Source organism: Columba livia, chromosome 13, assembly GCF_036013475.1.
Source record: "Columba livia isolate bColLiv1 breed racing homer chromosome 13, bColLiv1.pat.W.v2, whole genome shotgun sequence".
NCBI classification, from domain to species: Eukaryota; Metazoa; Chordata; class Aves; order Columbiformes; family Columbidae; genus Columba; species Columba livia.
The window spans coordinates 13,107,200-13,134,924 of record NC_088614.1 but is presented as its reverse complement, the minus strand read 5'-3'; the positions used below and the strand labels follow the sequence as shown (position 1 = coordinate 13,134,924).

The 27,725-nt window shown below is 51.2% G+C and overlaps 1 protein-coding gene across 3 annotated transcripts; it reads left to right on the top strand.

The window, feature by feature from the left end:
• The first annotated feature begins 563 nt into the window (after nucleotides 1-563).
• On the top strand, nucleotides 564-27,683 carry CSNK2A2 (casein kinase 2 alpha 2). 3 transcript variants are annotated; one of them, XM_065029244.1, is made up of 12 exons: nucleotides 564-1,025; nucleotides 1,243-1,354; nucleotides 12,086-12,183; nucleotides 12,994-13,044; nucleotides 19,184-19,243; nucleotides 20,711-20,794; nucleotides 21,931-22,041; nucleotides 22,252-22,353; nucleotides 22,678-22,778; nucleotides 23,456-23,604; nucleotides 23,804-23,897; nucleotides 27,236-27,683. In XM_065029244.1, exons 1-11 carry the CDS (start codon nucleotides 579-581, stop codon nucleotides 23,878-23,880), a joined length of 1,392 nt encoding a protein of 463 aa, XP_064885316.1. In that variant the 5' UTR covers nucleotides 564-578; the 3' UTR covers nucleotides 23,881-23,897; nucleotides 27,236-27,683. The 3 variants fall into 3 exon arrangements, with proteins under 3 accessions (XP_064885316.1, XP_064885315.1, XP_064885317.1); XM_065029243.1 differs by lacking the exon at nucleotides 27,236-27,683 and having other exon boundaries at nucleotides 23,804-25,328; XM_065029245.1 differs by lacking the exon at nucleotides 27,236-27,683 and having other exon boundaries at nucleotides 667-1,025; nucleotides 12,082-12,183; nucleotides 23,804-25,328.
• The last annotated feature ends 42 nt before the right edge of the window (nucleotides 27,684-27,725 follow it).

The window sequence follows — 27,725 nt, the reverse complement described above, 5'->3', positions numbered from 1 at the left end:
TTCTGTCCAGCTGCAGAAAGCTTTTCAGAAGTCAGCAGGAGACTCAGCACATCTCTGCCTCCAACCTCAGCCAGTCTGTGGTTCTGTCAAGTTCCTCCAGAAGAACAGGGAGCCCTTCCTCCATCCAAGGTCTCGCCTTGGGGGTGACAAGAGGTGATGTGGTGACAGGAGGTAACAAGGGACTGTGACAGGGGCTGTGGCAGGTGGTGATGGGGCTGACAGTGTAACAGGGGACTGATCAGGGGTGTGACAGGGCTGAGGTAGGGTGACAGGGGTGGCAGAGGTGACAGGGTCTGTGATAGGGTGTGAGGGAGTGACAGGGGCGTCAAGGTGTGATAGGGATGCAACAGGGTGTGACAGGGGTGTGTCAGAGTGACGTGTAATGGGGACAGCAGGAGGTTAGGTGCGTGACAGTGGATGGGGAGGGTTTGGGCGGCGGGGCCGTGGCGGGTGACATGTGGCCGGCTGAGGAGGGATGACGAGGGCCTGACGGGTGAGTGACGGTTGCGATGGCGGGGGTGACATGACGAGCGTGACGAGGCGTGACGACATCAGTCCGGCGAGCGAGTGCCGAAAGGATGGACCTCCGCGCCGCTGGGGGGCGCTGCGCAGCGGGCGGCTGGGCGGCGGCGGGCGGGCGCCTCTCGCGGCGGCGGCGGCGCCTTTTCCGGGTTGGCTGCGCGGCGCTCGGGGCCGGCCCAGGCTGCAGCCGCTGCCGCCGGCACCGGGCCCGGGCCTCGGCACGCTCCGCGCGGGCCCCGCGCCCGCCGCCCCCGGGCCGGCCCCGCCCCGTCCTGCTCCGGCCTGGCCCTGCCGCCGCCCGCCGCCGCCGCACTCCTGCGCGCCGCGCCCCGCCTCGCCGGCCTCCCGCGCCGGCCCCGCGCCCTCCTCCTCCTCCTGCAGCCGCCGCCCGGCGCCGCCATGCCCGGCCCGGCCGCCGGCAGCCGGGCGCGGGTGTACGCCGAGGTGAACAGCCTGAGGAGCCGCGAGTACTGGGACTACGAGGCGCACGTCCCGAGCTGGGGGTAAAGCACCCCGCGGGACCCCCTTTCCCCCGGCCGCCCCCCACCCTCCTGCGGGCCTCAGCCCACGGGGAGGGTTCCCGGTCACTCCCCTCACCCCCCCGCCCCGTTTTGGGGTGTCCCCGGGGGGTGGGGGCGCTGGGAGAGGCTCCCCCGCTCCCCGGCCCGCTGACCTGTCAGTTATCCCCTCCCCACCCCCCTCTCCTCTTGGTCCCCGCAGCAATCAGGACGACTACCAGCTGGTTCGAAAGCTCGGGCGAGGGAAGTACAGCGAGGTCTTCGAGGCCATCAACATCACCAACAACGAGAGGGTCGTCGTGAAGATCCTCAAGGTGAGTGTCCTGTTGATGGTTGTAGGGGCTTGCGGTGGTTGGAAGCGGGGTGGGTTGTCAGAGCCAAAGGACTCCTCCTTCACCCCAAAACTCTTGTTTTCTCATTAAGGACATTGGGATGGTGGGTTTGGAAATGGATTTAGTGTCCCATGTGCTGTAGTGATGTTTTGGTGTCTCCAGCTCTTCTGTCCAGCACAGCTCTGGGCTGAGAACTCCTCTGGAGGAGAGCTGTGAGTCCTGACATTTGAACAGCATTGCATGTGCTGCCTGCGTTTGGTAAATCGTATCTGGCAGTGCCTGTCTGAAACAGCCCAGGGACTGCCATGTCAACAGGAATGCAAAGCCTGGAGGGAGGAATCCTTCTTTTAACCTCTTGACAGCATGCAGCCTTTTCAGAGCCAGGCTGTGGGATGCTCAGCAGTCAGAAAAGCAGGAAAAAATGTATATTCAGTCCTTTAGAGGGTCTCACATGGACAAGAGCTTCACTGCAGGCAGGTGGAAACTTGAGGAGACTGAAGGAGGCTGTCTGAAGTTTGGCAGCGTAGATGATGTGTATTCTGGTGTGTTGGCCCAAGTGCGATCAGGCCGTGGGGACCTTCGTGCAGCTGTAACAGGTTGCAGTTTGGGATGGCTGGATGCAGGGGTTGGCGCCGAAGCAGCATGCTCACAGTGAGCTGGGGTAACTCTCCTAGCGCCAATCTGTGTTGGTGATCTGGGGATAGACAGGGGTGTTAAAAAAAACAGAAATGAAAGGCTGGAGTTGAGGTGCTTTTGGTTTTGGCTTGGGCTGACACTTGTGGCTGTCACTTGTTGGACCAGCAACACTTGTCACTTGTTCCCCAGGAGCACGTGGGAGCTGGTGTCTGCCTATGGATGTCATGTAAATTTTGGCATACGTTGATCCACGACACACAGGGGGGTCTGAGCTTAACCTGCCCTTGCAGTCACTAAGACTAGCAGCTACCTAGGACACACATCTCTGCAGAGCTGCAGCCTTGAGGCATTTGCTCTATCCATTCCTATACTGTGTCTTGCTATCTTGCTTTGTCTTCGCTGATATCCCCACTTGCTCATTGCGCCAGCTTCGCTGCCATCTTTTGTGGCTTCCCAGAGAACTTGTCATGGTTTGTCCAGCCACTGCTTCTAGGCAAGGTGTGATCTTGTGTCTGCCTCTGGGAGGAGGCACGCACACCCTGCTTTGGCTGTGGTCAAGGTGGTGGCCAGGTGAGCTGTTTGGGAGAGCCCCTGTGGTTGAGCCTGACGTCAGGGCAGAGTGGTGAGGCTCACATGGCCTTGCCAAGCTGAGTTCCTGTGGCATGCTGTTTGGGCCTCCCCCTTGTTCGGACGCTTTATGTGGGTTTGGTTTTTGTGGGGTTTTGTTTATTGTTTGTTTATTTGTAAGTAGGGGCAGGCAGGAATTTCTGCCATGAGAGAGTAGCCAAAGGTGGCCAGTACAGAGCTGGATTTTATGGCACAATGGCTTGTGGTTAGGCTGGGGAAACTGCGCATCTGCCTGCCACTCTGGAGTCTCTGATGGTCTGTCTCTTCAGGGCGGCTATGGTTTGTTGAGACCCTAGGTCTTGTCCCACATAGAAAGGCTGAAACTGCAAGGAAAGTCATCAGAAATCTTCCTCCTGGCCTCTTCCGAGCCTAAAGAGCCTCCCCGGAGCGATGCTCCTCTCCCTTTGGCAGCTGAACTCTGACATGTCTAGGGAGCCTGTCAGCATTGGACTGTGAGTCGGCTGGCAAGAGTCATCTGAGGACAGCTGGGTGCTCCTTCTCCTTGGGGCCTGAATGTGTTGCCTTAATGCCCTGTGAGCAGGGGACTGGATTGTCCCAGATTTGAAGCGGATGATGTGGCCACCAGTTCCCCTGGCTCACCCCACTTGCTTGAACATGCAGATGGCATTCCTGCGAGTGAGCAAGGAAAAGCAGAAAGTCCAGATAAATAAAGATGAACCTTCTTCTCAGTGGAAAGTGGGTCAATGAAAAGAGAGTTTCAGAGGACTGTGCTGTGTACATTATGAAAACCTATGAAATGTGGCAATAACATCACTCTGATCTGTGGAAAGTGCCTCTGGTTTCCTGTAGCTAGACTAAAACATAGTTGTAATTACATGTATTTATAGTGGAGCCCTAGCAAAGAGCCTGGGTCTCTCTTTTCCTCCTAATTCAGGCTGCATCCTGTGAGGTTAGAAATACAACCAAAAGTCTTCAGGTTTTTGTGTGCCTGCAGGGGTGGGACAAAGAGGAAGACTGTTGCTGGACGATGGATGTGGCTGCTTAGCACCCTTGCTCCTTTGAGGTTTTTTGAGAGGACAATATATGTTATGTGTTGAGTGATTTTTAGCAAGAGTCACTGTTTTAATATCTGCACTGCATGGAAGGTGACTAGTGTCTCTTCCCAGCCTTGCTCTTTGAAGCAGCTTATCCTTACTGAGCTCAAGTTAACTTGTTTTTTCTCCCCTTTTTTGGCGTTGTGCTACCTGAACATCTTGTACCTTCCTCCAGAGAGGTCAGGAAATTTTATCACCCTTTCTCTGATGCAGAACTGAGCCACAGAGATTTCCTGTGTGACTTTGGGCAAGTCCCTTGGCCTCAACAAAGCTGTGACTAGAGCACAGGTCCTGATCTAGGGCTGCACTAATGAGATAACTGCTCTTCCTCTTCTGGCAGCCACTTGCCTTGTTTGTTTAAGTGCCCTATGAAGACTTTAGCATTGGACAAGGCCAGGGAGCTAATGGCTCGGATTGGTATCACAGTGCCCCAGGCCTTTTGGGCTTGCATAAGCAAGATGCCCCATTTCCCTGGGCAGTACCCAGCATTGCCTTTCTGTTCTGCTACCTGAGTGCAGGACCAGGCACAATAATCCTGCAGGAAAACAGGATGTGCTTATGCGCTAGTTGTGGTCATAACATGGTCAGCAAATGAGCAGAATTAAGATCAAGCAGATGACTGTAACATTACCATTTCCTGGGTCAGGTGCCTTTCTTTGCAAATATGATACTTTTAATGTCACTTTTTCAAGGAAAATTCTTCAGTTCTTTTTTTAAAAAGGCAAACAAAGCAAGCAGGTTGCTTCTCACTCCACTGCAGCGAGACATCAGGATGCGCTGTGCAGGACAGTGTGTGCGAAGCAGTGAGGCAGGAACCCTGTTTTTCCACCCAGACACCCCCTGCTAAGCATCCTCCTAAAGCTTTTATCTTGAGGAGCAAGGCAGAGAGCGTCTCCCCACATATTCAACCTGTTCAGGAAGCAAAGACTCAGGAAAAAAAAAGAGCCGTGGGGCTGAAGTCATCTTGGTATGTAGTGGGGGACTCTGCACTGTACTGACCTTCCTACCCCTCGCAGATAGTAAGACATGGAGTTAACCGGCAGCTGTGCTCCCGCAGTCCCCAGCTGGTGTAGGAGGCTCTTGTGGGCTTTTTGATCTGGCTGGCCCTGGTACAGCTGTGGGCATGCTTCCTGCGTGCTCAGGGGAGGGCTGAGCCAGGAAGAGGGAATGTGCAAACATGTCCTGTACGTGCGTTTTTGTCTTGCTTAAATCTGATGCTAAGGTTTGACTCCCAAGATGAGGTCTGACATTCCTTGGCATGTACAAAGGAAGCTGAAGACCTCTTTGTTTCCTGTGAGTCATGTATCGTTTTGCATCCAATGCAGGTATCTAAAGCACAGCTCTGCTCTTTCATATCTAACCACATAGATTTAGATTTTTGGTGGACAGCTGAGGTCAGTCTCCAGTGTTTGTGCTGTCTCTTTGATGAACTTCTCATTTTGCTTTTCTGCTAATGCAGCTCCAGAGTGTCTGCCAGTTTCCTTGTGTTCCTTAAAAGTGAATCCTCTGTTCAGGGGTAACAGTGTTCCTGCAGGATGTGAACAGCATTGCAAGTTGCCACTCTAGAAGCCAGAGATAAACTTTCCACATTGCTTGTAACTTTAGTGGGTGATTCTTCGTGGTGAGAATGCTCCTGTTAAAGTTTCTTACAGTTCTGGCTGTCACTGAGCTTCAGCCATACCACAGTGTCCTTCACAGCCTGTTCTCTCCTGATTACCTCCATTTGAGTGTCCGCTTGAAGCGGAGATCACGGGATCCATATTGCCATCTCTGTGCAGGAGTCCTCCTGATTTCCTAGTGCACGTGTGTGTGTGTATACTACTTGTCTGCAAAGCGTTAAACCCAACTCCCTGTGTGGTTACTGTCTGCCTAGGCACAACGGGGAGGCAGAGGTTAGGGGAAGAAAGCAGTTCCAAGGAGAAGGACCACTGAAATGGAGGTTCTGCAGCAGTGATGAAATAGCGCCTTTCTCCTTTGGTGGCTTTTGTCCCTCTCTGCTGAGTCCATGAACTGGAACTTTCAACCATGTACGTGGTTTCACAAGTGCATTCTTGTTTGTTTGGCTTTGTTTTTCCCCTGTGTTCCCTCTTTGGGCTATGTGAACCCTCCAGAGCTGCTATTCATGCCAGGCACTGCTGCAAGGTCTTTCCAGTGTTGAACTCAAATTATCACCCTAGTAGCTGGAGAACCCTTTGGGGGAGGTAGCCCTGTGGCTCTGGTAAATTTTCTTCTGCCCCTAAAAGCTTTAGAGCCCACATGCATCAGCATGTTCTAGATGGGGACTGAAATTATGCTCGTGCTAGTGTGCAGAAGGGATTGCACAGGGAACTAGTATTGGACAATGTGGGTCCCTCAGGCTGGAGCTTTTGACTGTATCGATGACCTTCCACCAGAGCAGTTCGATGCTGTTCCTGGTAGCTGTCTGTGTCTTTGCTCCCCCTGCGTTTCTATGCACTGAATTAGCTCTCCCTGGCCCACTTCCTCCTCTGGCAGCCTTGAAATGAGCCCTTTTGCAAGAGAGCTGGGTACACAGCTCTTCTTTTGAACACCAGTTGCCCACACTGAGCTTGGCACAATTGGCTGCTGGAGTCCAGCCTTGTTTGGAGCTGAGACCAACGGAGCTGGTACCAGGTGTCTCACAGAGGCCTGGAGATGCAGCTCTTAACTCTCACTGTGCTGTCCTAGCGCCAAGGAGCTGATGAACTGCCAAGCAGCATCTCCTGTGAGGAGAGCGAGTTAGGGCACTGTGTCTGTTTGCAGCGGCCCAAGGCAGAGCCTGAATGAATGATTCTCATCCCTTAGAATGGTAGTGGTAGCAATCAGGGCTTGGTCCTTCTGCATCTCACTTTTAGTTGGCTGCAGAAGTCCTGAAGCCCAAGAAGGGCTGTTTTGGGATGTGCCGTGAAGGGAGGAAAGGCATTCTGAAGGAAAGAACGGCACTGCCCTCAGAGCACGTGTTGGAATATTCTACTGAACTTAAATTTAAAAAAAAGCCAAAGGGCTTTAGTAGTTTCAGTGTAGGGTTTTTACCTCTTTCCTAAAATTCAAGAGCAGCTCGGGAAAGTTTGAATTCCCATAATGGAAGTTGTAAGATGCAAACAACTGACAGAATATTAACACAAGTGAGCTCCTTGATTTTATAGCTCTTTTGAATACGATTATTTGGTTTCCCAGCTGATGTCTGGCAAAATAAGCACTGCTGCTCTGAAGCCAATTTTCCTATTGAGCAATTGGCATCAGGCTTTATAGGCCGATTATTGTGATCCTTTTGATAATACTTGTTAGAGACAAATGAGCCTCTAGTGCCAGCTTTTAAATGTTTCAAGCCTGTTATAAGGCTGCTGCTCGAGGCTTTTGCTGCTCCTGGACGTTGTGTTTTGAGATATCCCTGTTCGTTTACTGGAAGCATCGTGGTGTTTCCAGGATATTCAGGTTGGTGAGCAAAGAACAGAACTTTTTATTTATGGGGCAGTGGAATAAATTACTTCAGTTTCTTGCAGATTTGTATGGTTTAAGTGCTAAACCTTCTCCCCTGCTATGCTAACCCCAGTTCTTTTTCAGAGCACCTGCTGGACAAAAACCAGCACCTTCTCTGACTCTTTCAGAGCAGCACGTGTGCTCCTCAGCTGGCAGTGTGTGCGTGCTGCCCGCTTTTGGCTGATGTAGAAGCGTTTTTATGCTTTGGATTAAACTTGTATTTTGCATGCCTTCCTGTTTACTACTTTTCTTAGTGTGGAAATACACAGAGAACTTTGGATAACACACTTATTTTCTCTCTGCTTGGATTCAAACGATGGGTCCCCAGGTTGTTGGGGAAGGCTGGAACTGAAGCATCTGACAGAAAAGTGCACTCCCTTTCCTTTAGAAACCAAGCAAAAAGGGTGATTAACCAGGCAGCCATTTATTCGTTCAAGACAGGAAATGATGGTTGCAGCCTTGTATTTAAAGGTTTATTCTAGCAAACAATGTTAATTCTTCCAGCTGGTGTTTGCTGCAGCTGGACTCCTTCCCTGCTTACAAGTTTACATGATCTCACAGAAAATTACCCAGGATCTGATCTCTTGGTCACAGAGAGGTGTTTTCTTCTGCATCTATGTGACTGCAAAGCAACTATTTATCCCATGCCATTTCTCACCTCTGTAGAGGGATGGCATTGCATGATGCTCTAGCACTGGCCACTGTCACTGCCTTGTCTGCCTGACTTTCAAGTGGATTGAAGCTCCCTCGTGGGATCCTTTTGGCTTGTAGGGTGCAAAGCCTGCAGCGAAGGGTGGCCGGCTGGGGACAGTCGAGTGAGAGCTGCCAGGTCCAGCAGAGACCATCCTCCTGTGGCTGGAGGTCACCTTGTCCGTCTGCTCTGGCTATGAGCTGCATGTTTTGTCTCCACCATTTACACCCACCTCACTTCCAGTTTGCTTGAGGAAGGAAGCAATTTCCTGGGAAACTGGAAAACCAGCTTGTGCTAGACAGTCGTGTTGTTCTCCGGGTAGTGCTGCAGTTGAAGTAATTAAACTCCTCCCAGTGTAGACACGGTTAAACTGAGACATGTCTTTTAGCCTGGTTTCCTATGGAAACGAGCCTTATGCAATCCTGCTGTCTGTCAGCCTTGTTCCCCCTCCTCTCCCCCAGTAGTTTTTGCACTGGTTGGCCAGTTTCAACCAAATGCGACAGAAGTCTCCAAGCTGTCAAGTTTTTATGGATTTCATGGAAATAGGTGTTTCCATAGAGCAGAGGGACTCTGTCAGAGCCTGTCTCGGAGGAAAAGGCTGCAGTGAGAGTTTGACTCATACTGGTCACTAGAGAATCCCAGCATGGAGGAAAGCATCGAAATGCTTCTGCCATGGGAACAGTTGGAGTCTGCACCTGTATAATACGTTACCTTGCAAATGCAGCCAGATCAAACTCAGAAGCGTTTAATTTTGTCTAGGACCCTGTTCCATCCATTCCGTTGCTGAAAATCCCCATCCCAATTCAGGGGAACTGAGCAGTGTAGGAAACACGACTTGAAATGCTGCTGTTCACAGCCTGGTTTAATAACACAGCCTTAGAGAAGTACTGTTAAAATACTCTGGCTGCAAGGGCTGGGGTTTTAGAAGCTGTCCCTGCTGAGAGAGGCAGATGGTTGGAGGCCATAATAGCTTCAGTTAGTTCACATTTAATCCATGTGTGTTTGGAGTCAACATCCTTGGGAGAGACAGATCGGGTGACTCTGAGAGACAGTTGTAGCAACCCAGACTTAATCCTGGTGCTTGGAGAATATGCTGCTGGTTGCCTGTGGTTTCGTCAGTAGTGTGGTCTGGGGACAGCGGAGTTTCTGTGGTTGTGACCAGTTAGCTCCAGTGCAGTACTGGTTGTGTGCTGGAGTGGTTTGCCACCAAGGTGTTTGACTTGCCAGATGAAGGAGCCTGGGCTTGGAATTGCTTACTGGACAGAAACTGAGCCCCAGCGATGTGCTCTTGTGTAGCAGATGGCGTTTGCAGTTGTGGCGGGAGCAATGGCGTGGGGCCGGACGTGGAGTGGGGCTGGTAAGCCCAAAGCTGTGCGGGGTGGGGCGGGGGCCGTGGTCACTGCTGTTTTTTACTGCAAATCTGAAATGAGGAAATCCTGTTCCCCTGTATTGCTCTCTGAGGAAACTTCCAGGCAATAGCTTTTCCTCTACGACAACATTACTTCAGCCTGTAGCATTTCTCCCCAGCTCATCTTTGTTTACCTAGTGTTTACCTAGTGGTGGAAAGCTCTGTCCTGAGCCCTGGCTGCCGGTGGGGCGAGCACTCTGACAATGCTCTGCAGTGAGCAGGGTGTCCCAAACCCCCACCCTGCCCAGAGGCACAGCCCATGTGCAGGTTCTGTAGCTGTGCATGGACAGCCTGGCCCTAGCTCTGTGCTGTGCAGCTTAGCAAGGAAATGTGCAAACAGCAAGTGACCTTTAACTCTGCCTCTTGCTGAGACAGTGTTCACTGGAGTGTCTTCCCTTGGTGATGTTGGAGATGCTGCTCTTGGTGGTTATCTGCAGGCATTTCATTAAAATAAAGAACAACTTTCTTTGCTCCTTTTCTATCTGCTTGTGACTTTTATTAAGTGTTTTGTGGGTAGAGGTAGATTTCTCATGGACATAACGCAGGGCATTGTTTTCCCATCCTGAAAAAGATGGAAACATGTGGAAGTGACTGGAAGACAACATCATCTGCCCCAGTGGGAGTGGTGGTTGCTATGGAAGGAGAAATGGAAATCTCAGAGGGACATCCTCCCCTACCTAGCTGATGCAAAAGGCCCTTGAAATACCTACCATGCAAAGGAAGAGATATTTCCAGGTGGGCTTTGGTTCCTCTTGGCTGTGTTCAGGCACTGTTTCAGCTCCTGATCAGGTGCACGTGTTGCAGGAGGGAGGCTGTGATGCAAGTCTGTCAGTAGCCAGACCATTCAGTGGGTGCTTCAGGGTGGCAGTGGCTCAGCTCCCTCTTTGAAGTTCCTTGGAAAACAGCTTGTATGTGCGTCTGCCTCACTGGATGAACAGAGTAACCGAATTACATCCTCTAATTCCATCGCGGCCTTCTGGTAAGATCAGCACACGTGGGTGACGCAATGGTGGTGTCTGTCCCCATGCTGACATAAATGAAACTGGTCTAATGAAGTGTCTTCCTCTTCAGAAACATAGCCCTTGCTTTTGCTGGTCCCCCTGCTCTGGCTGCTTCTCCCACCCGCTCTGGCCATCTCTGAGTGCTGCCCTGAGGCTGCTGGTCCCCTCTCCCCAGTGAGCCCTGTCCCGTGTCGCTCCGGCTCTGCCTGACAGCTGTGGTGGCCCTGCTGCCGTTTTCCACAGTGGCTTTATGAGGTGCTGACGCTCCCTGTGCTGGCACTGCTGTTATTTTTGGCACTTTGCTTCGGGCTGAGTCTCATCTTTTGGCTTGAAAGTCTAGCTCCTGCCTTTTAACTTGGAGGAGAAGAGCAGGATTTTAATCTAAAGGTTTTAGCCACCTGAAGAGCCTAGAAAGACAGCATATTTTATCACTTACATAAACACCATATTTTCCCACTATATAAAAAGCTTCTGTTCCTTCTCTCATCTGCTCATACATTCCTGTGAGGGGTCTGAAACCAGGGATTGCTTTGCATTTGCCTGTAGCAGGAGTGTGAATTGCCCCACGGCACTCTGCAGCCATCATCGAAGTGCGAGGCTGTGGCAGAGGCGAGATGGCGAGCGGTTGAGCTCTTGTGCCTCCTGGTCCTTCATGTAGATATCCGATAACATGTCTCACTTTGGCAAGGTGCCTCATACCTCCTTGCTGTTGCCTGTTACTCCCCTCCTCACACACCAGACTCCGTGCTGGATGGTGAATGTTTTAGAAAGCTGAATGTCTGGAGAGGAGCGTTTGCATGAGCAAACCTCACAGATAGGCGAGGGCTTTACTAGTCCCTAAAAGATGTCTCTGCAATGGTACCAGTGGTGCAGCAGGGGATGGTCCAGCTCTGCAAGGAAGGGGCTGCCAGACTCAGTGATTCACAACTGGTGATGCCCACACCGGTCATAGCCAAGGCTCATTAATAAAAATCTCACCTCTTGGCTGCTCTAAGCTGCCAGGCAGGCACAGAGCTAGAGTTGTCCTGGGAGTGGATGAGTTACAGGAATGATCGTTCCTTTGCGCTGAAGTGAACCGTTGGATCAGCAGAGTGTAAAAGCCAACCCAACCTCCAAGCCCCTGCCTTGGGAGCAGCTGTTCTTTGTCACTCTCTGCAGGGCGATGTCCAGAGAAAAGCTTACTTTGCAAGTGGAGCTCCTGGGACTGCACAGATTCGAGGAGTCAAAAGCTGTTTAAAATGTCTGTAGGCTTTAAAAATAATCACGGTATATGGATGTGATGGCATACGGTGCAGTTGGGTCTGTGCTGTTGGGGTGGTTGCGAAAGACACGTGCACGTAGTTGGACATAGCAGTGTCTGAGCTTAGTATAAATCTTCACATTGGAAACTCTCAGGTCATTGTTTCATTACATGAAAGCACTCATTGGGAAGTGGGTTGGGATTAATGGGTAAAAACTTGTTTTGTGCTGGTAGACAAAAGCTGAGATATGAGGTCCACCGTGCTTGTCCTATGGCTCTAAAGGCATAACACAGAACAAGTGTGCTGAGATTTCCACATAGCAGTTCAAGGGGATTCTAACCACAGTTACTGGGGTCACAGTTATGTTTGTCTGGAGTGGCTTGATTTTCCCCTGATGAGAGGGGCAATCCTAGTTCATGCAAGGTGTCTGTGTCTTCTTTGAAGCTAAAAATGTTCCCTTGTGAGTGTGGGAGCAGAGAGGGGCAGAGATGTGATCCAGTCAAAATTGGTGGCAGAAACCGGTGTTAATTTCTGAAAGGACTCTCACTTCTAATTTCTTTTTGTCTATTTAAGCCAGTGAAGAAAAAGAAGATAAAACGCGAGGTTAAGATTCTGGAAAATCTACGTGGTGGCACCAACATCATTAACCTGATTGATACCGTCAAGGATCCAGTGGTAGGTGCCTGTGTTGTGGTGTGTGAGGTGGGTTTGTCTCCCCGCTGGTTCTGCTCTTGGCTCAGGTTTGGTGTTGTCTGTGCCTCTGTGCCAGCCAGAGACGGATGGCGTCCAGTTCAGTGGGGTATCTTGAGGTGGGTTGGTCTGGATGAGCTCATGTTCCTCTCCATGTTTGCCCAACTCTTCTGCACCCCTTTTGTGTCTTCTATGAGTTTCCCGTGGCTGATGGGAGAGACGTTTTGTAGCCCTACAAATTTTCTGTAAGAAAGCAGAGCGTGTACCCTTGCAGCTTCTGTCTGGCATCTGGAACATGAGTATCTGCCAGGACAATTGGATATTAAGCACTTTTCATCCTTTTGGTTCCTGCCCAGTGACCAGAGGTCATATCCTGTGTCTGCATCACCACAATTACCCCATTCCGGGGAAGTTTTTTCTGAATAGCAGCTGAGGTCTGTGACTCCCAGCCTGCTGGCAGCCGTGGACAGGAACTGACGCTGCCGTAGCTTTGGCAGTCCTGATTAACCTTCCTCCTGTGATGGGACAAGAAGCCCTAGCCCCTGGTGACACCTTTTGCATTGCCCAGTGGTGTGGGGAGCAGCAGCGATGACCAAAATTCCATGTTGGTGTTTGCTGTGTGGGATGTAAGTGGAGTTTGCCTCTGCGGGTGCAGGGCTGCATTTCTCTCACTGTCCTGTTCCCACTTCCCTCTCTGCAGTGAGCATTGGGCAGGAAGAAAAAGCTTTCTGAGGTCTCTTGGAGCAAAGAAAGGTCAAGAGGGTGTTTTAAACCATGACTCTCTTTCTCTTGCAGTCAAAGACCCCTGCTCTGGTGTTTGAGTACATCAATAACACAGATTTTAAGGTGAGTCTGCCTGAGTGTAAAGGGGGGAGGCTTCCAGTTTCTGTTAAGAGTGCTGTGATTTTGGGTTGTTGGATGGTCCTCAAAAGTTATGGGGCAAGTTTGAAGTTTTCACAAATGTCAGCTTCTCCTTCCTTTCCGTGTGTAAATCAGAAATCTGTAAATAGGTTCTAGATGAGAAGGAATAAAAAGCTTGTGTGTTGAATCTCCTTCCAACTTTGAGGAGTAAGTTCAACAGGTTAGATATGCTTACTACCCTCTCAGTTTAGTAATTAACTGCTGTGCTATATATTCAGCCCAAGTTAATCCCTGTGCTGTGATGCTCTAATTAGAGCAGTGCAGTTGATGGAGCACCAGTTGTGGCTGGAATCCTTCAGACCTGGGGACTGTGAGATGGCAGGGGCTGGAGAGCATGTCTCCCACTCCCAGTGGGCCTGGTAGCAGGGCATTGAGCAGTCTTGAACACATCCAGAGATTTTCTGCTTGCCTGAAGCTGCAGTGTATTCCCTGGCTCTTCTGATTTCTGGGGAGCTCCAAGTGGTGTTACTCCTTTGCGAAACGAGGGTCCTTCTGACCGAGCCAGCTACAACTGCCTGTGCTAATGAAATGCTTCTGGCTGGCAGCATTGAGCTGATACACAAAAAGGTCATTTAATTAGTAGCCACACCTATTTTAATGGTATCTTTGCTTCCCCCATGTGAATCTTTACCCTCAGTCATTAAGTCAGTGGTGGAGAATTAATTGAGCAGTTGCCATTAGAAAGTCAGCAGCCATCCCCTCCTGCCCTGTTCAGAGTTCTCTTTCGTTCTGTGTTATGGGATGGTGCTTTTTTCCTTCCTGTCTGTGCTGGAGTGTTATGTAGCTACACACCTTGTAGGAGGCAGCTTCAGCAGATACACCAAACACCTGGAGAAGGACCCTGGGCTGGCGCTGGTGGGAAGGAAGCGGCTTGTCAGCTGCCCGATGGGCCGTTTCACCTGCAGTCCTGCACACTGCGAGGCTGCACACGTTGTTTTATCAGTCTGGGGCTGGTCTGGCAAGCTGAATTCTGCTGGGTGGGGCCCTGTGCACAACCAGAGCTGCAGTGTGCTGGCAGTGGTAGTCCTAGTGCTATTGAATCTCATGTAGAGACTACTGCAGAAGCTAGAATAATAGTAACTTGCAGCAGCATCTGCCCTGACAGCTCTGGATGGGGAGATAAGTGTTGCCTCCATCAAGTAAACAGCCAGGAGAGGAGTGCTGTGAGGTGACCTTTCAGGGATAATTAAAGCAGCCTTGGTTTGTCTGAGCTTCACTGACATCAGCTGGACTGTGCTAGTGCCACATCGATGTTGGGAATATGCCCCTGTGCTTCTCCTGGTGACCCAGGGACTCTTCATAAGGCTGATCCTGGAAGGTTTTAACTTTCTCTTTTGAGATATATTTCCTTTTCTAAAGAAAAAGATTTTTTTCTTTTTAATATATAGCTTGAGATGAAATAGGTTGCTGGGGCATTGGCACACCTTGCTGGGCATCACTTTGTGTGTGTCCTAGTCAAAATGTGATTACACCACTCTGTTATGTCCTTCAAGGAGAAAATGATGAAAGATATCACCTAGTAACTGAAAGATGTTTGCAGAATAAAGTGTTAAGTAGTAACTTGAGGCTGGTGCACAACAGGGACTCTTAACTGAAAAACGCAGGGCTTGGGGTACGTGGCAGGTCAGCCGTCCCAGCCGCATTGGGAGCCATCGCTGGCGCTGCTGCCACCAGTCGGGCAACATCGTTCTGGCTGCAGCAGAAGTAACAGTGCTCAGCTCTGGCTGTTGGATTAGAAACAACATGAGTTTTCAGCAGATCATTTCTAGGCTCCTAGGAGAAAGCCTGGCTCCTCGAGGAAGGCCTAATTCACAGCTGTACAAGTCCAAGACAGACAGTATTGATGTTTTTGATGCTGATTGGTACAGGGCAGGAATAACTTGTCTTGGGAGTGCAAGCCTGTCCCCCAGGGTATGCAGTACAGCTGTTCATGTTCAGAGCTTATTTGTAACCTGAATTTCACTAGCTACATATGGGGCATGCAAGTTATTCAAGCTACACTCCCGTGAGCTCTGCTGCCTCTTTGGGGAGGTTCTTGAGCTGCACTTAACTGGCAGATTACAGAGCTGCTGCTCACAGGTGCCTGTGGATATCTTCATCTCTGCAGAGGCTCCCAAGCTGCCTGTTCCCTTGCTCTGAAGTGCCCTTGCCAAGCTGAAAGCGCACAGAGCAGATGAGACCACTTGCTTTGGAGGTCTGGCCTTGTCCTGTACCTCTGTACCTGAGGCAGCTGGAGAGCACCTGGTTATTGTCCCCTCTGTTCCACAGTCCTGATCTCTGCAGGCAGCCAAATTCTTCTGAAGTGCCACATGAGCAAGTCATGGTGACAGGGACCACTTCTCTTTGCTTTGAGGTGGCTGCTGCTGCTCTGCCCATCTTTGCATGGACTTCTGGATTCAGCAGTGCTGATGAGTACTGTGCATCTTGCTGGCACATCCCTTCAGGGTGTACGGGGAGGTTCTCAGGGCAGCTCGTGTACAGCAGGCAGTTGCTGACTGCTTTACAGGACTGTGTTTTTCTCTGTCCTGTTGGCAATAGCCGCTCACAAGCTTGGATGTCCCCTAAGTTGTCTCCTTTCTGGCAGTTTCTCTCCTTCAACATCATTATTTTTTGTTTAATGTTAATACCTTTGCCCATTCAAATGGCAGTACACTGTCCGTGTGCCCATGGAAACGGCTGCTGGGTTTCCTCTGCTCTCTGTGCACCAGCAGATTTAGGTGATACCTCCCTAGAGCTGATTCCATTTTCTCAAATTACCCAGCTGGGTCCCTTCTGCAAGTGCTGGTTCTGTACTCGCAGGGATGATGAGTTGAAGCTAGACTAAATCTTATTCTGCTGTGTGAGAACAGCAGCTTGTGCACAGGGCTGGCATTTCTCTTCAGACCTGCTGTATTATTTGTCATCTGTGACCACTCAAGCTACCCACAGTCATCTACGTTAAATGATAGTGGCGCTGCAGAGCCATGCAGTGAATTGAGTAACCATCAGTGAAATTAAATGTCTTTTGATAATTGATTTCAAACTAGAAATGAGATGCCTGTCCTTCAGCCACTGTGAGCTGTCACATACTTTGTGTATTCCATGAGCATACCTGGTACTGTGCCTTTCATTGTCCCAAATAAGCAAATCCTTTGGGAGAGAAGGGGGCAGAGCCAGGTCTTCAGGAGCAGTGCTGGTTTGCGTTTGCTCTTTCATTCTTAATACACACTAGCAGGTTTTCAGTTGAAGAAGAGGAGATGAGCAACAAATGTGAGTGATGAAAGGTTGTTTCAGGATGTTCAGTCTGTAGGAATTGTGAGGACAGAGGGCTTTTGAATCAAATCTTCTGCTTTGTGTGCACCTTAGTAAATTTTCAGGTCAAGTTGCTGTGAGGAAAGTGTGCACCTGTATTTTATCCTTTTACATCCAAGGTTAGTTTAAAATATAGTTGTTGCCCTACATAGGTGGGGTATAAATATGAAAGATTCTCCTTCCCTTGTGTGGCTGCAGAGGCTGGGATACTTTGGGAGCTGTTTCCTTTTCTTTGGCTGCTGCCTGCCCTGCGCCCCAAAGCAGAGTCTCTCTCCTCCAACAGCTCTTTGCAGCCACCCTGTTGCTTTGCAGATGCTGCTTCCTGCATGTAGCCAACTGTGGTGCTCACTCAAGGGAGAGGAATAAGCGTTTAACTCCTGTCAGCCCTGTGGCGAGAGGAAGCACGTCTATGTCTCCTTGGGCACTAACGGGATTAGTTTACAATGGGTGATGTGTGCCAAATTATCACCAAAAGCTGGAGAGGGGTGGAGGCTGCTGGTGGGTGAGTTTAGCCCTTCCTTGTGCTCTGTATGGAGAAGGGAGACCAGCCCAGGACTCCAAAGCCTTGTGCTGGCAACTAGCTGAGCAGATGTTTGAGCTGGGTCTGAGTGACCCCCACAGTGATGTTTCTGGTAGTTCTACTCTGAAGAGCCAGCTGTAAGAGCAGAGCATGGGACGTGGCTGCAGTGGCGGTGTCTGCTCTCCCCTGCTTGGCTGGGCAAAGGGGATTTGGAGCCCACTGTCAAAGCCTTCTTGGGGCAGCTGCTGTGCAGGACCCACTTGCAGTGGAAACTTGTCTCTGTTCTTCAAAGCCTTTAGTGTTAACTGGCTGCCTGCAGTGGGGCTGAGCACATTCCTGCAAGGACTGTTCCCCACAGCAAGCGCAGCCTGGGCGCTGCTGGCCACACTGTTGGCATTGGCACAGCAAGGGGTGCTGTGGCCACACTGTTGGCATTGGCACAGCAAGGGGTGCTGTGGCCACACTGTTGGCATTGGCACAGCAAGGGTTTCACAGGCAGCTCTTCTGGGGAAGCCTGTTGAAAGCTGGCTGCCCAATGGCTGCCTCTGCTGAAGGCTGTGAGTTGGAGAAGTGACAGCATTGTGGGCCTGAGAAGAAAGGCATCAGTGACCTCCCTTACATCCCCTCGCTGCGTACGGGCAGCGAGAGGCAGAGGAGCCAGGCAGTAGGGAAAATGGGGTCTTGCCTTGTCTGCCACTGCTTCTCCTGTCCCAGGGGCACTGGTGTTGGCAGCTGAAGTTGAACAGGGTGGTGATTCCCAGAAAGATGCTTTAAGCATCTCTGTCCTCCCGTAGTGTTTGTTACCTGAGCAAGCCTTTTAAATCAAGTCCTGGAAGGGCTCAGCTGTATGACCCTGGCCCTGGTTTGTGCATCAGAGCCATGGACAGCCGAGTCGGGAAATCTATCCCTGCTGTAGCTTGTGGCTGTGGCTTTTTTGCTCCCTGCTCACTTGTCTGCTTCAGTGGGTTGCTCCAAAGCATTAGGATCATCTCAGCTCATGAGAATACAAAGCGATTTGTGTCCTGGAGGCTGTTAAAGCTCTGCATATGTAAGTGACACTTATACATTGTCAGGTGATTTCTCAGAGTAGTATTGGGGCTGGTGGGGCTGTTTGGAGCTGGCCCTAAGTCAGGCAGGATCCTGAGGATCTCATCATGGGCCTGGAGAGGAACTGGGGCCAGACCTGTCATCTTGGAATGTGAATTTCAATCCCTCACTCTGGAATTTTTCCTGAAGCTGCCAAGTGGTGCCCATGATGGACAACTGGCTCCAGTGCTGATGCAATCGGTGATTTGACTGAGACATGAGATGATCCTTGTTTGTTAGAAACGGCAGAGGGGTCTGGTCCTTCAGCTGCCCTGTGAATGTCCTTCCTTGCCCTGCCCTGCCGTCTCAGCTTGCTTTGCTTGGACAACAACACAGCCCAACAGGGTCAGGCTGGCACTGCTGCTGCTGACAGATATAGAGCAGAAGGCTATTTGGGGACAGTTGTGACCTGGCATGGGAGCAGCAGGGTGATGAGTTCTCCGGGGCTGGTGGCACGGTGCAGGTGAAAGTGCACCCTGGATGTTTGTCACTCCTGTGTGAGTAGCTGCAGAACTCAGAGGAGGGGAGGGTGGAGAACATATGCTGGCAACACTGAGACTCCGAGCTCTTCTTGGCCTCACAAACATTTCTGTGCTGTTGAGTTGCATTAGCCTTTATTCTGGGATAGAGGGGAGCCTCCACAGCTCTGAGGGCATCTCTACCCTTTGTGCTTCCCCACACCGTCGTCCTTTAGGTTAATGTTTTCCTCTCCCTGCCCTGCTGTGAGCACTTGGAGGCCTTGCCTGTGTGTTCCCAGCCTGCCTGCTCTGAGGGCTGTTATCTGTGTTGTCAATTCACCGTGATGACTTTGCATGTGAACAGACCGTTGAAATCGTCTGTGCCAGCTCCACCATGCTCTGCAGGGTTTGCTGTCTTGTCCTTGGACAGGCAGCCTGTCTGCCTCCTGCTGGAAAGAAGTCATGACAGGTCTGAATGATACCAGTAGCATTTCACGGGAGCTCTTACCTCCTGTCTGGATTTCCTAGCAGGTAGCCTTAGCAGGTGTGAGGCCAGGAAAGCCCTCAAGAGTGGCAGCATTCACAGGGGATGTGGAATGGGATCAGTGATTGGAGGCAGGTGGGGTGCAGGAGATTAAACAGAATCAAAACTGGAGTATTTATTTTTGTTTTTCTTTTTTTCTTTTTCCGCTTCTCAAATCTGTTTCAGCAACTGTACCAGATCCTGACAGACTTTGATATTCGGTTTTATATGTATGAGCTGCTGAAGGTGAGTGGCATTGCGTGTAGCAGTCTGCATGGGAAGACCAGGGATGAGAGAGGCAGCAGCAGGGCTCACAGGGCAGTGCTACTAAGTGGTAACTTCTCTCATGTTCAATGCAGAACCCATGTCTCATAACCTGGAAAAGACTGGGAAGAGATCAGGTTACCTGGAGTGTTGCTGTGAGGTTATTACAGCCAAACTGGGGACCTTTGGTCACCACCAAAGAGTCTCTGATTCTCTGGGGTCTGTTCTTTCTCCATGAAGCATTTGTGACTGTTAGTTGCCAGGTAGGGCTGTGTTTGGTCTCCCTGTGTCTCTAGCACCACTGGGCTGCTACGAGGAAAATCAATTCCCAGATAGAGCCAGTAAAAACCCCGAGAGGAGTTTGCCAGGCTGGAGAACTGGGAGCTCTGTTGCACACTAGGGAAGAGGATTAGCAGCTCTAGGTTTTCTGCTGCTGCAGTGTTCAAATGCAGCCCCAGAAGATGAGGTTTAGATGATCAAGCCTTGGGAAGAGCAAGACACTAGAACAGCTTCATTCCTGGAAGCAGTTTGTCCAATCTATAACCAATCTCCTGTACTGGAGATTCCAGGACCACCGTTTGCTGCAACTACTGTTGGTTGCAAGGCCGTGTGCTGTTGCAGGGATGTTCCCTGGGGCCTTGCTGTGGTGGAAGATGTTGCCTCCGATGCTTCCCGCTGCAGCAGAGGCCCAAGGACAGTGTTACTTCCCTGGCACTGATGTCTTGGATATTGAATGACTGCAGGCTGTACCCTCCTGTGCTGCTGGAGGTCTCACAGCATCTGATAAATGTTGATGGATGGATCTCCCTCCGCTTTGGAGATGAGAAAACAACATTCTCACCCCCTTGCTCAAGGGAACAGCTGCATGGGGGGGCAAGTGGTGCAAGGTCATGGAGCTGGAGAGCTTATGTGTGCTTCTGCCTTCAAGCTATAAGCAGCATCACCCTCCCTCGTGTGCTATCACCTGCCTCTTGAAAGTGCAGGTTTGGCTTAAACGAGCAGGGACAGAGGTGACTTTCTAGCTTAAGTCTGTTTTGGGACACAGGGGAAAAGCTGCACTGGAAGGCTGTAAAACTGTATGCGTGTAAGAATCATCCCATTCTGGGAATGAAAGTGTGATCTAGGAAGCACAGGGCCACTCAGGTTGGAGCACTGGGCTTGTCACCAGGTGGGACACCTCTCTGCATCATGTTCTTCAGAGACTGTGCAGGGAACACTGTTCTAGAACCAGTGGCTGCAGTAGGCCATGAGGTCAACGCAGTCTTGTTGCCAGCTTGTCACTTCATCACGTGCAACATAAGAGCTGAAGATCCCAGTTTCTTGTGCCAGGGTTGCAGCATTTCCTCATGGACAGGGCACTCTGGATGCTGGTGGAGAACTGTCTGTTGTATTGTTAATGCTGTGTCTGTGGTTACAGACATGTCTAATGTATGTGCATGTGTCTGCCAGGCCCTGGATTACTGTCACAGCATGGGGATCATGCACAGGGACGTCAAACCCCACAACGTCATGATAGATCACCAACAGAAAAAGGTACTGTGGCACCTGGGCTTACAAGCAGGGTTTTTCCAGAGAAACTTGAACCTCTGCCACCTCTGTAGCTGGGGCAGCTGTATTTCCCCCTTTAACCTTCTCTACCAGCTCCCCTCCACTCGTGCCTGTGTCATGAGGTGGCCAAAGTCCCACTGGGGAGCACCACAGTGGGATTCCGTGGCTTGGAGGTTGCTCTTCCCCTGAGCCAGCCACGCTGGGTTTCTTTGCAGAGGGGAGGAGGTCTGGGGTGTTAATCTCTCCCTGGTGAGGTGTGGGGAGGATGCAGAGGCCATAGGCAGAAGAAGAGTGGCCTTGCCTGAAAAACATGTGGATATTTTTATGTAGGGAACATATGCTTCTGTAGCACAGCCTGCTTGTCCCACAATGGCTTCCTCACTCCTGGGGTGTGCTAGTGGGATCACGGGAAACATTTGTACCCCGCTCGCTGCCATGGAAATGGGGAGCACAGGGAGTTTCCCCACCCCGTCATGGTACTTGTACCTCATTGGGTGCTGTGTGTACCTGTCTCCCCAGACACCTGGAATTTTCAGCAGTAATTTAGCTGCTGATCCACGTCCCTCCCTGTCAATCAGCAGTGGCCATACAGGCAAGGCAAGGTTTTCAACGAGGGGGAAATCTCTTACTAGACCTGCAGTCCTTCAGTAAAACAGCAGGTTATCAATCCCTGTGGCTGTGAAGGAGATGGTCTGTCTTGCAGGGTGTTGTGGGCCCTCCTTCTATCTTGTTTTCTGCTCTCAGCGCCCAGTTAAAATCAACAGTGCCTTCAGCCCAGCCTCTCTAAACAGCAGAAGACAGCTGGCTTTTGCTTGCTCCCTGGTCTGCAGCGACCTGTGTACTGTGGCTGGTGGTGCTGGTAAGAAGCCAGTTGCCCAGCAGTAACAGTGTGCTTGGACTCAGGAGGCAGAGGCGCTCTCTAAGGTGGGCTTTGCCCCACCAGCTGGTGACACGGGGAAGGGAAGAGCCTGACCAGAGCACTGCTGAGAGCATCTCCTCTCCTCAGAGAGCCTCCTGCATCCTGGGATCCATGCTTGGATTGTGAGATCTGTCCAATGTGTCTTCACTGAACTGGCTCATACTGAGGCTCCTGTCTCTGTGTCTCTTTATTGCATGTTCAGCTGCGGCTCATAGACTGGGGTCTGGCTGAATTCTACCATCCAGCTCAGGAATACAATGTCCGTGTGGCCTCTAGGTACTTCAAAGGACCAGAGCTCCTTGTGGACTACCAAGTAAGAGTCTACCTCCTCTTTGCTAGCCAGTAATAACACTTGTGGTTGCATTTTGGCCACCGTTGGGTTGTCTGGTTTTGCCTGCCAGGGCATTGCCTGGGTTGGAAAGAGTCTGGCTGTGAAGTGTAAAGGCTGAGGCTGCCTGTGCTGCTGGGGAATTGGGCCATGATGAACATGCCTTTTCTTACAGCTTCTCCTTTTCCCCCTCAGATGTATGACTACAGCTTAGACATGTGGAGTTTAGGCTGCATGCTGGCAAGCATGATCTTCCGAAAGGAGCCCTTCTTCCATGGCCAGGACAATTACGACCAAGTAAAGACTTTTGCTACCTGGCTTATTTCTTGAGAGTTTGTCACTGCCTCATCTCTATGTGTATAGTGGGGAAGCGCTCGGGTTGGACTACCAGGCTGGGAGGATGTTGCTACGTGCTTAGTTAAGCCTTCTGGGGTTATGCTTCACTGCCTTGTGTAGGGTACTTGTTTTCTGCACATCTGGCAAAGAGAAGTTTTGAGGGAGATATTCCTTCCATCTGGGATGTTTCCAGAAGGAGAGCTCTTAGATTTGGGCAGCTCTGCCTCTGCGAAAAGAGTGGTGGCCTGCACTTCTACTCTCTCTCAACATATCTTTTTGTTCCAGCTGGTTCGCATCGCAAAGGTCCTGGGCACAGATGAGCTGTATGGGTATCTCAAGAAGTACCACATAGAACTGGACCCACACTTCAATGATATCCTGGGCCAGTAAGTGGAGAAGTGAAATGCAGCCTATTTTTTTTATTTTATTTTTTTTTTTGGTAACACAGAGAGGGAAATAAACTGATGTCCATCCCCTTGAAGGACTTTCTCCTGGGTTCACAATGCTGCTTGCAGGCCTCCCATCTTGCTTCTCATGTGATCTCAGGAGGTCACTAAAATGTAGGCTCTTTCCTTTTGCCTCTCCCATGATCCACGAACCAAGCCCTGTTTCTTCCTTCTCCCACTCATTGGCATCCTAGAAGTAGAGATGCAGACACTAGAGCGGAGTGTGGGCTGAGGGGCTCAGAATCTCCCAGCTGAGATTTCTGAAAAGGATGAGAAGTGGATGAGACAGCAAGGACAGCTGCTGTGAGGCCGGCTGGCGAGCCAGAGCACTTCTGGCCCCACAGGTGTCACCTGTATGCTGTTGTCAAGTCCCTGTAGACAGAAGGGAATGTGCAGTATTGTGCCTTTCTCAGACATGGGTCAGCCACACGATTGCTTACCTGAAGAAGAGGGTTTTCCCCATTTGGCAGGTACTTGCTGAGCAGTAGCTCGTGCAAGGAAGAGCTGTAGGCAGTGTCTATCGCAGCCACCTCTTCTCAGAAGTGGGCAGTGGTGGGTGATTCCCCCGGGAGCTCTGAGCACTGCTAAGCTGGGTGGTGACAGTTGTCCCTTTGCAGGCATTCCCGGAAGCGCTGGGAGAACTTCATCCACAGTGAGAACAGACACCTGGTCAGTCCTGAAGTCCTGGACCTCTTGGACAAGCTCCTGCGATATGACCATCAACAGAGGCTGACCGCCAAGGAGGCGATGGAGCACCCCTATTTCTGTGAGTCTGTGGAGAAGCAGAGGCCAGCTGGGATGGAGAAGGGTTTTGGATTGTGGGGGCAGATTTTGGCTTCCTGCTCTGTGAAAGCCTTAGCAGCCGTTTGGGTTTTGAGGGCAGGTTTTCTGGAAGGGTTTGCCAGGGTGGAGCTTCAGCTTTATTAAACAGTTTCCCCTTCCTACCTGGTCTGTGTCTCCGGCAGATCCAGTGGTGAAGGAGCAGTCCCAGCCTAGCTCAGAAAATGCTGTGCTCTCCAGTGGCCTGACAACAGCACGATGAAGACTGGAAAACGACGGGTAATTCAAGATGTTTACAAATAAAAGCAAAACCTTCGGTCACACAGTGAAGGGAAAACAACCAAGGACCCCCCCCCCCCATCTCCTACTTCCCCTCCCCTTTATACTCTGCAGAAATCTAACCTGTGGGGGGTCCATAAACCTCAGTTCCTCTCTGGTGGTTGTGGTTAATGTAACTCTAACCCTGTGGTACCAAAGCCCTGGGCAAATGGTCTTGCAAGAGCTAAACACGTAGTGATATCCCCAGGGCTCAACACAACTGATTCTGGTTCACATCTCTATGGATTCTCCTCTTCCTTCTCAGTCCAGCCTTCCCCACCATGCTGGTGGGGAAAAATTCGTCGTTCCACCATCAGCCCTTAGCATGCCTCTTTCTAAACATGCCTTTCTGACTTGTAGACTCTGGATGAACCAAATTCAGGCTGGGGGTCAGCAGGTGCAACTCTGTTTTGATGTCCAAGTCCTACTGCTCACTCTGGGCTTGAATTTGGCCCTTGAATTCCAGTTTCAATTGCGAATGCCGGGGCGGTTGGGGGGAGGGGGGAGGTTCAACAAAAAGCAGCCCACAAACCCAGCAGTATCTCAGGACTGGTTTGGAGCGTTAAAATGCAGGCATAGATCTGAGTTGCTGGGGAGAGGCGAGATCCCCCTCCAGGTGTGTTTGACAAAGGCTCGCTCTGAGAAGAAACTCAATAGACCTGCTTTGGAAACTTGTGAATGTGAGAGCTGCTCTCATAGCAGGAGCGGGGAGGGACTATCCAGACTTTCCCACTGAGCTCAGGAAAGTCAGTGTTGCAAGACTTCTTGTGATAGGTGTGCAACCACGTACCTCATGACGTGGCTCCCATGAGAATTCGTGCCAGACGCAGACTTGTGCCAGCGCACAGCTCTGGAGCGGTTCAGTCCAGCACCGCGGGATGGAGGAGCGGACAGGAGGCCGGGGAGGAGAGCACAGGGAGGGGGGAGGATCAGCAAACGGCGGCGTGGTTTGTCGGGGAGGGGGCTGTGCAGCTACTGATCCAGGACTTGGGATCCCACGTAGTGTTTTAACAAAGTCAGCTATTTGTTGAATTCTGGGGTGTCGATCCTATTGGGGGGGGTGGGGGTTTCGTCTTGCGGGTTCTTTCATCAGATCCCTCGATGGCTTTATAGCCCCACAATTCACAGTTGCCTCCTCTACTTGTTCTGTGTGTAACTTCATCAAGTGGTTCTGGTGACCTAGAAGCTGGAGATAGTGTTTTCCCACCAGCACCTAAACACAGAATTTCCTTCTGCGGCATTGTTGAAATAGTTAATTTTTTATAAGGTTGCAATGTTTCTATTTGAAACATCTGTTTACATTCCATATTCCAATAAAGTTCTATTGGCATCAATAGCAGGTCAATCCATTTGTATAATTCACTGAAACCAATAAATATCTATACGTCTGAACGTCTGCCGTCTCAAATCTATGGGATAGCCAGAAAGAGTGAGAGCTGGAGGCATTGCCTCCTCGAGGAGGTCAGGCTGGCTCTTCCAGGCCCTCTTATCCACGTATTTTTGGGATCTCTTAGTCTTTGGTTGCAGTTCTTCATGCTGCCAGCCCTGAGAGTTTCACTGTGGCAGATTGTCTGCGCTTCCTGGGGCGATGGAGGAGGTGCAGGGTTTTGGGTGCAGTAGGGGAGTCGGCTGTTGTTGGACCTGAACAGCAGGTGCCCGAGGTAGCGATCCGTCTGTCTGGTACCGACATGTGGGTGGAAGTTGGGGGTTCTCCACGCACATACCCCCGTGCTTGTCTCCTCTCAGCCTGGGTGGATGGGTTTTTCTAAAGATGTGCTGAGCAGGGAGTTGATCTGCTTTCCTCCTACCCTGGGATGTAGCTGATGTGTGAGCTCAGTTATCAGTGTCCGGGATGAGGACCCAGATGTGATCCTGGCACAGGGCCCTTGCTGGCATGAACTCTCCTGCCGATGCTGCTGGAGGCTTTGGCGAGTGTTTCCAGCCCCTGTCCTTCCCTCTGCCTGGCCTGAGAGGTGTGGTGGTCTCGTGCTCTTCAGCTCATGCTAACACGGTTGGTTTGCGGTTTAACGTCAATTTCTGAACTGATTTTAAACACGTATTGAATTGTTCCATGGAGAAGAGGCAGGAGTGGATGTTTCCCAGGGCCTGTCCAAGTGGCTATGGGGGAGACTTGCCCCTTTTCCAGCCCTTGTGCGTTGACTTTCCCAGCTCCCAGAGAGCCAAGGCAGCAGAGGTGTGGGGATAAGAACAGGTTCAGTGGGGGAATTCTGATAGGTGAAAAATGTTCGTGTATAGGAGTGCTCGAGTCTCCAAACCTGATGGTGGAGTTTGAAGGTGGTGCTTTGGGAAGTACCAGTTCTGTAAATCAGTCAGAAATTCTTCCCTGGTACCCCCCAGCAGAGGCAGAGGTGCTCTTCCCAGCAAGTGGAACGAGTAAAAGGCTTTCCCTGGTTGTGGTAAGCAGAGAGGCTGGAACAACCTGCCCTGTGTTTCCTCACATCCCTTCCCCAGCTCTAGGGTAGGATGAGCTGGGATTCATCCCGGAGGGAAAGACGGCGGCTGAGCAAGCGCAGCCTGGGAGCCAGGAGGGTGCGGAGTCTACTGATCCCTGGGCACTGGGGGCACTTGGCTGCAGCTCTGGACAATTCATCTCCACACCTGTTTGTCCTTCAGCACTCAGAGCAGGAAACCCTCTGGACCTTGGCAAGGTGTGCTCCTGGCTGTACAGACAGCTGGCGGCTGGACAAGGCGGTGCCTTGTCCTTAGGAAAGAAGGACGCTGGGGAACATGCATCTTCATGTACTTTCTCCTGGTAGAGTCCTGGTGCACGGCCTGGCCTTTCAGCTGGCCTGGCCCCAGCTGTCTAGCAGAGGTGGAGTGCAGGTTTGGCCGAGTGCCTTGTGAGAGGAAAGGCTCAAAACCAGAACCGTGGCGGCTATTGAGGGATGTGGTAAGCAACTTGCCCAGCTTCTCTGTGCCTGTTGCAGTGTGCTTTGGTGCGATGGAAGCCTTTAGCAGGACTAGAGGAGATGCTCGAGGCAGCAGAGGGTGACTTAACACAGAAGGTTGGGGAGAAAAAAGTCCAAACCTGTGTCTTGTTTGCCCGTGAAAGTGCTGCTTTGCTGGACTGCGTCTCTCTCTTGCCTTGCTGAGCCCTTGCCTTCCCCTGCCACCTCAGCAGGCTGAGGGTCCCCCACTGTCCCCACATCCAGAGGGCCTGGCTGGGAGCGGGGTAGCAGTGTCCCCAGCCATCTCCTCGTCCCTCGGGGCTGGAGGAGCTCCGTGTCGAGCTGGCAGTGCCCTGTGATGCTCACTTCCCTCCTCCCATCTCTCCTCAGGTCCGATGCTGTTGCTCCCAATTTTCCATAAGCAGAGTGAGAACCAAATCAAACGTCCTGTCGGCGCGTGTAGAGTGACGGCGGGCAGACTGCGCGGCGCGGGCAGGGCTGAGAGCGGGGCGGCACGCCTGCCTGGACGGCACTCGCTGCTTTATGACCACAGCCCTTCCCTCCGAGTGTTAAAGGTTCTACTGCCTTTGGTTCCTTGTTGAGCTCTTCCTGACCCAGAAAGCATGGAAACATGAAGGGTGTTCAAAGCAGTTGTTGGTTAGTTGTTCCTCCCTCCATTCTGGCTGTTCCCCTCCCCAATCTCTGATGGACCACGGTTAGCCAGCTTGCACCCGTCTCTGCCAGGGCATGGGGGTGGCAGGGGGTGTAGCATTACGATGGACAGTTCTATATTATAATTAAAAGAATTCTATATTGTTGAATAAAAGTTTTAAAAGAAGCATATGAGGAGGAGTATTCAGTGTGGAGGGAGCTGTGGGGC

What these genes read in the sequence shown, in the direction of transcription:
- CSNK2A2 (XM_065029244.1), top strand. Translation starts at nt 579, where the DNA reads ATGGACCTCCGCGCCGCTGGGGGGCGCTGCGCAGCGGGCGGCTGGGCG. An exon ending in TCAATAACACAGATTTTAAG is followed by an intron (nt 13,045 to 19,183) that starts GTGAGTCTGCCT and finishes AATCTGTTTCAG; the next exon opens with CAACTGTACCAGATCCTGAC. An exon ending in AGCTCCTTGTGGACTACCAA is followed by an intron (nt 22,042 to 22,251) that starts GTAAGAGTCTAC and finishes TTTCCCCCTCAG; the next exon opens with ATGTATGACTACAGCTTAGA.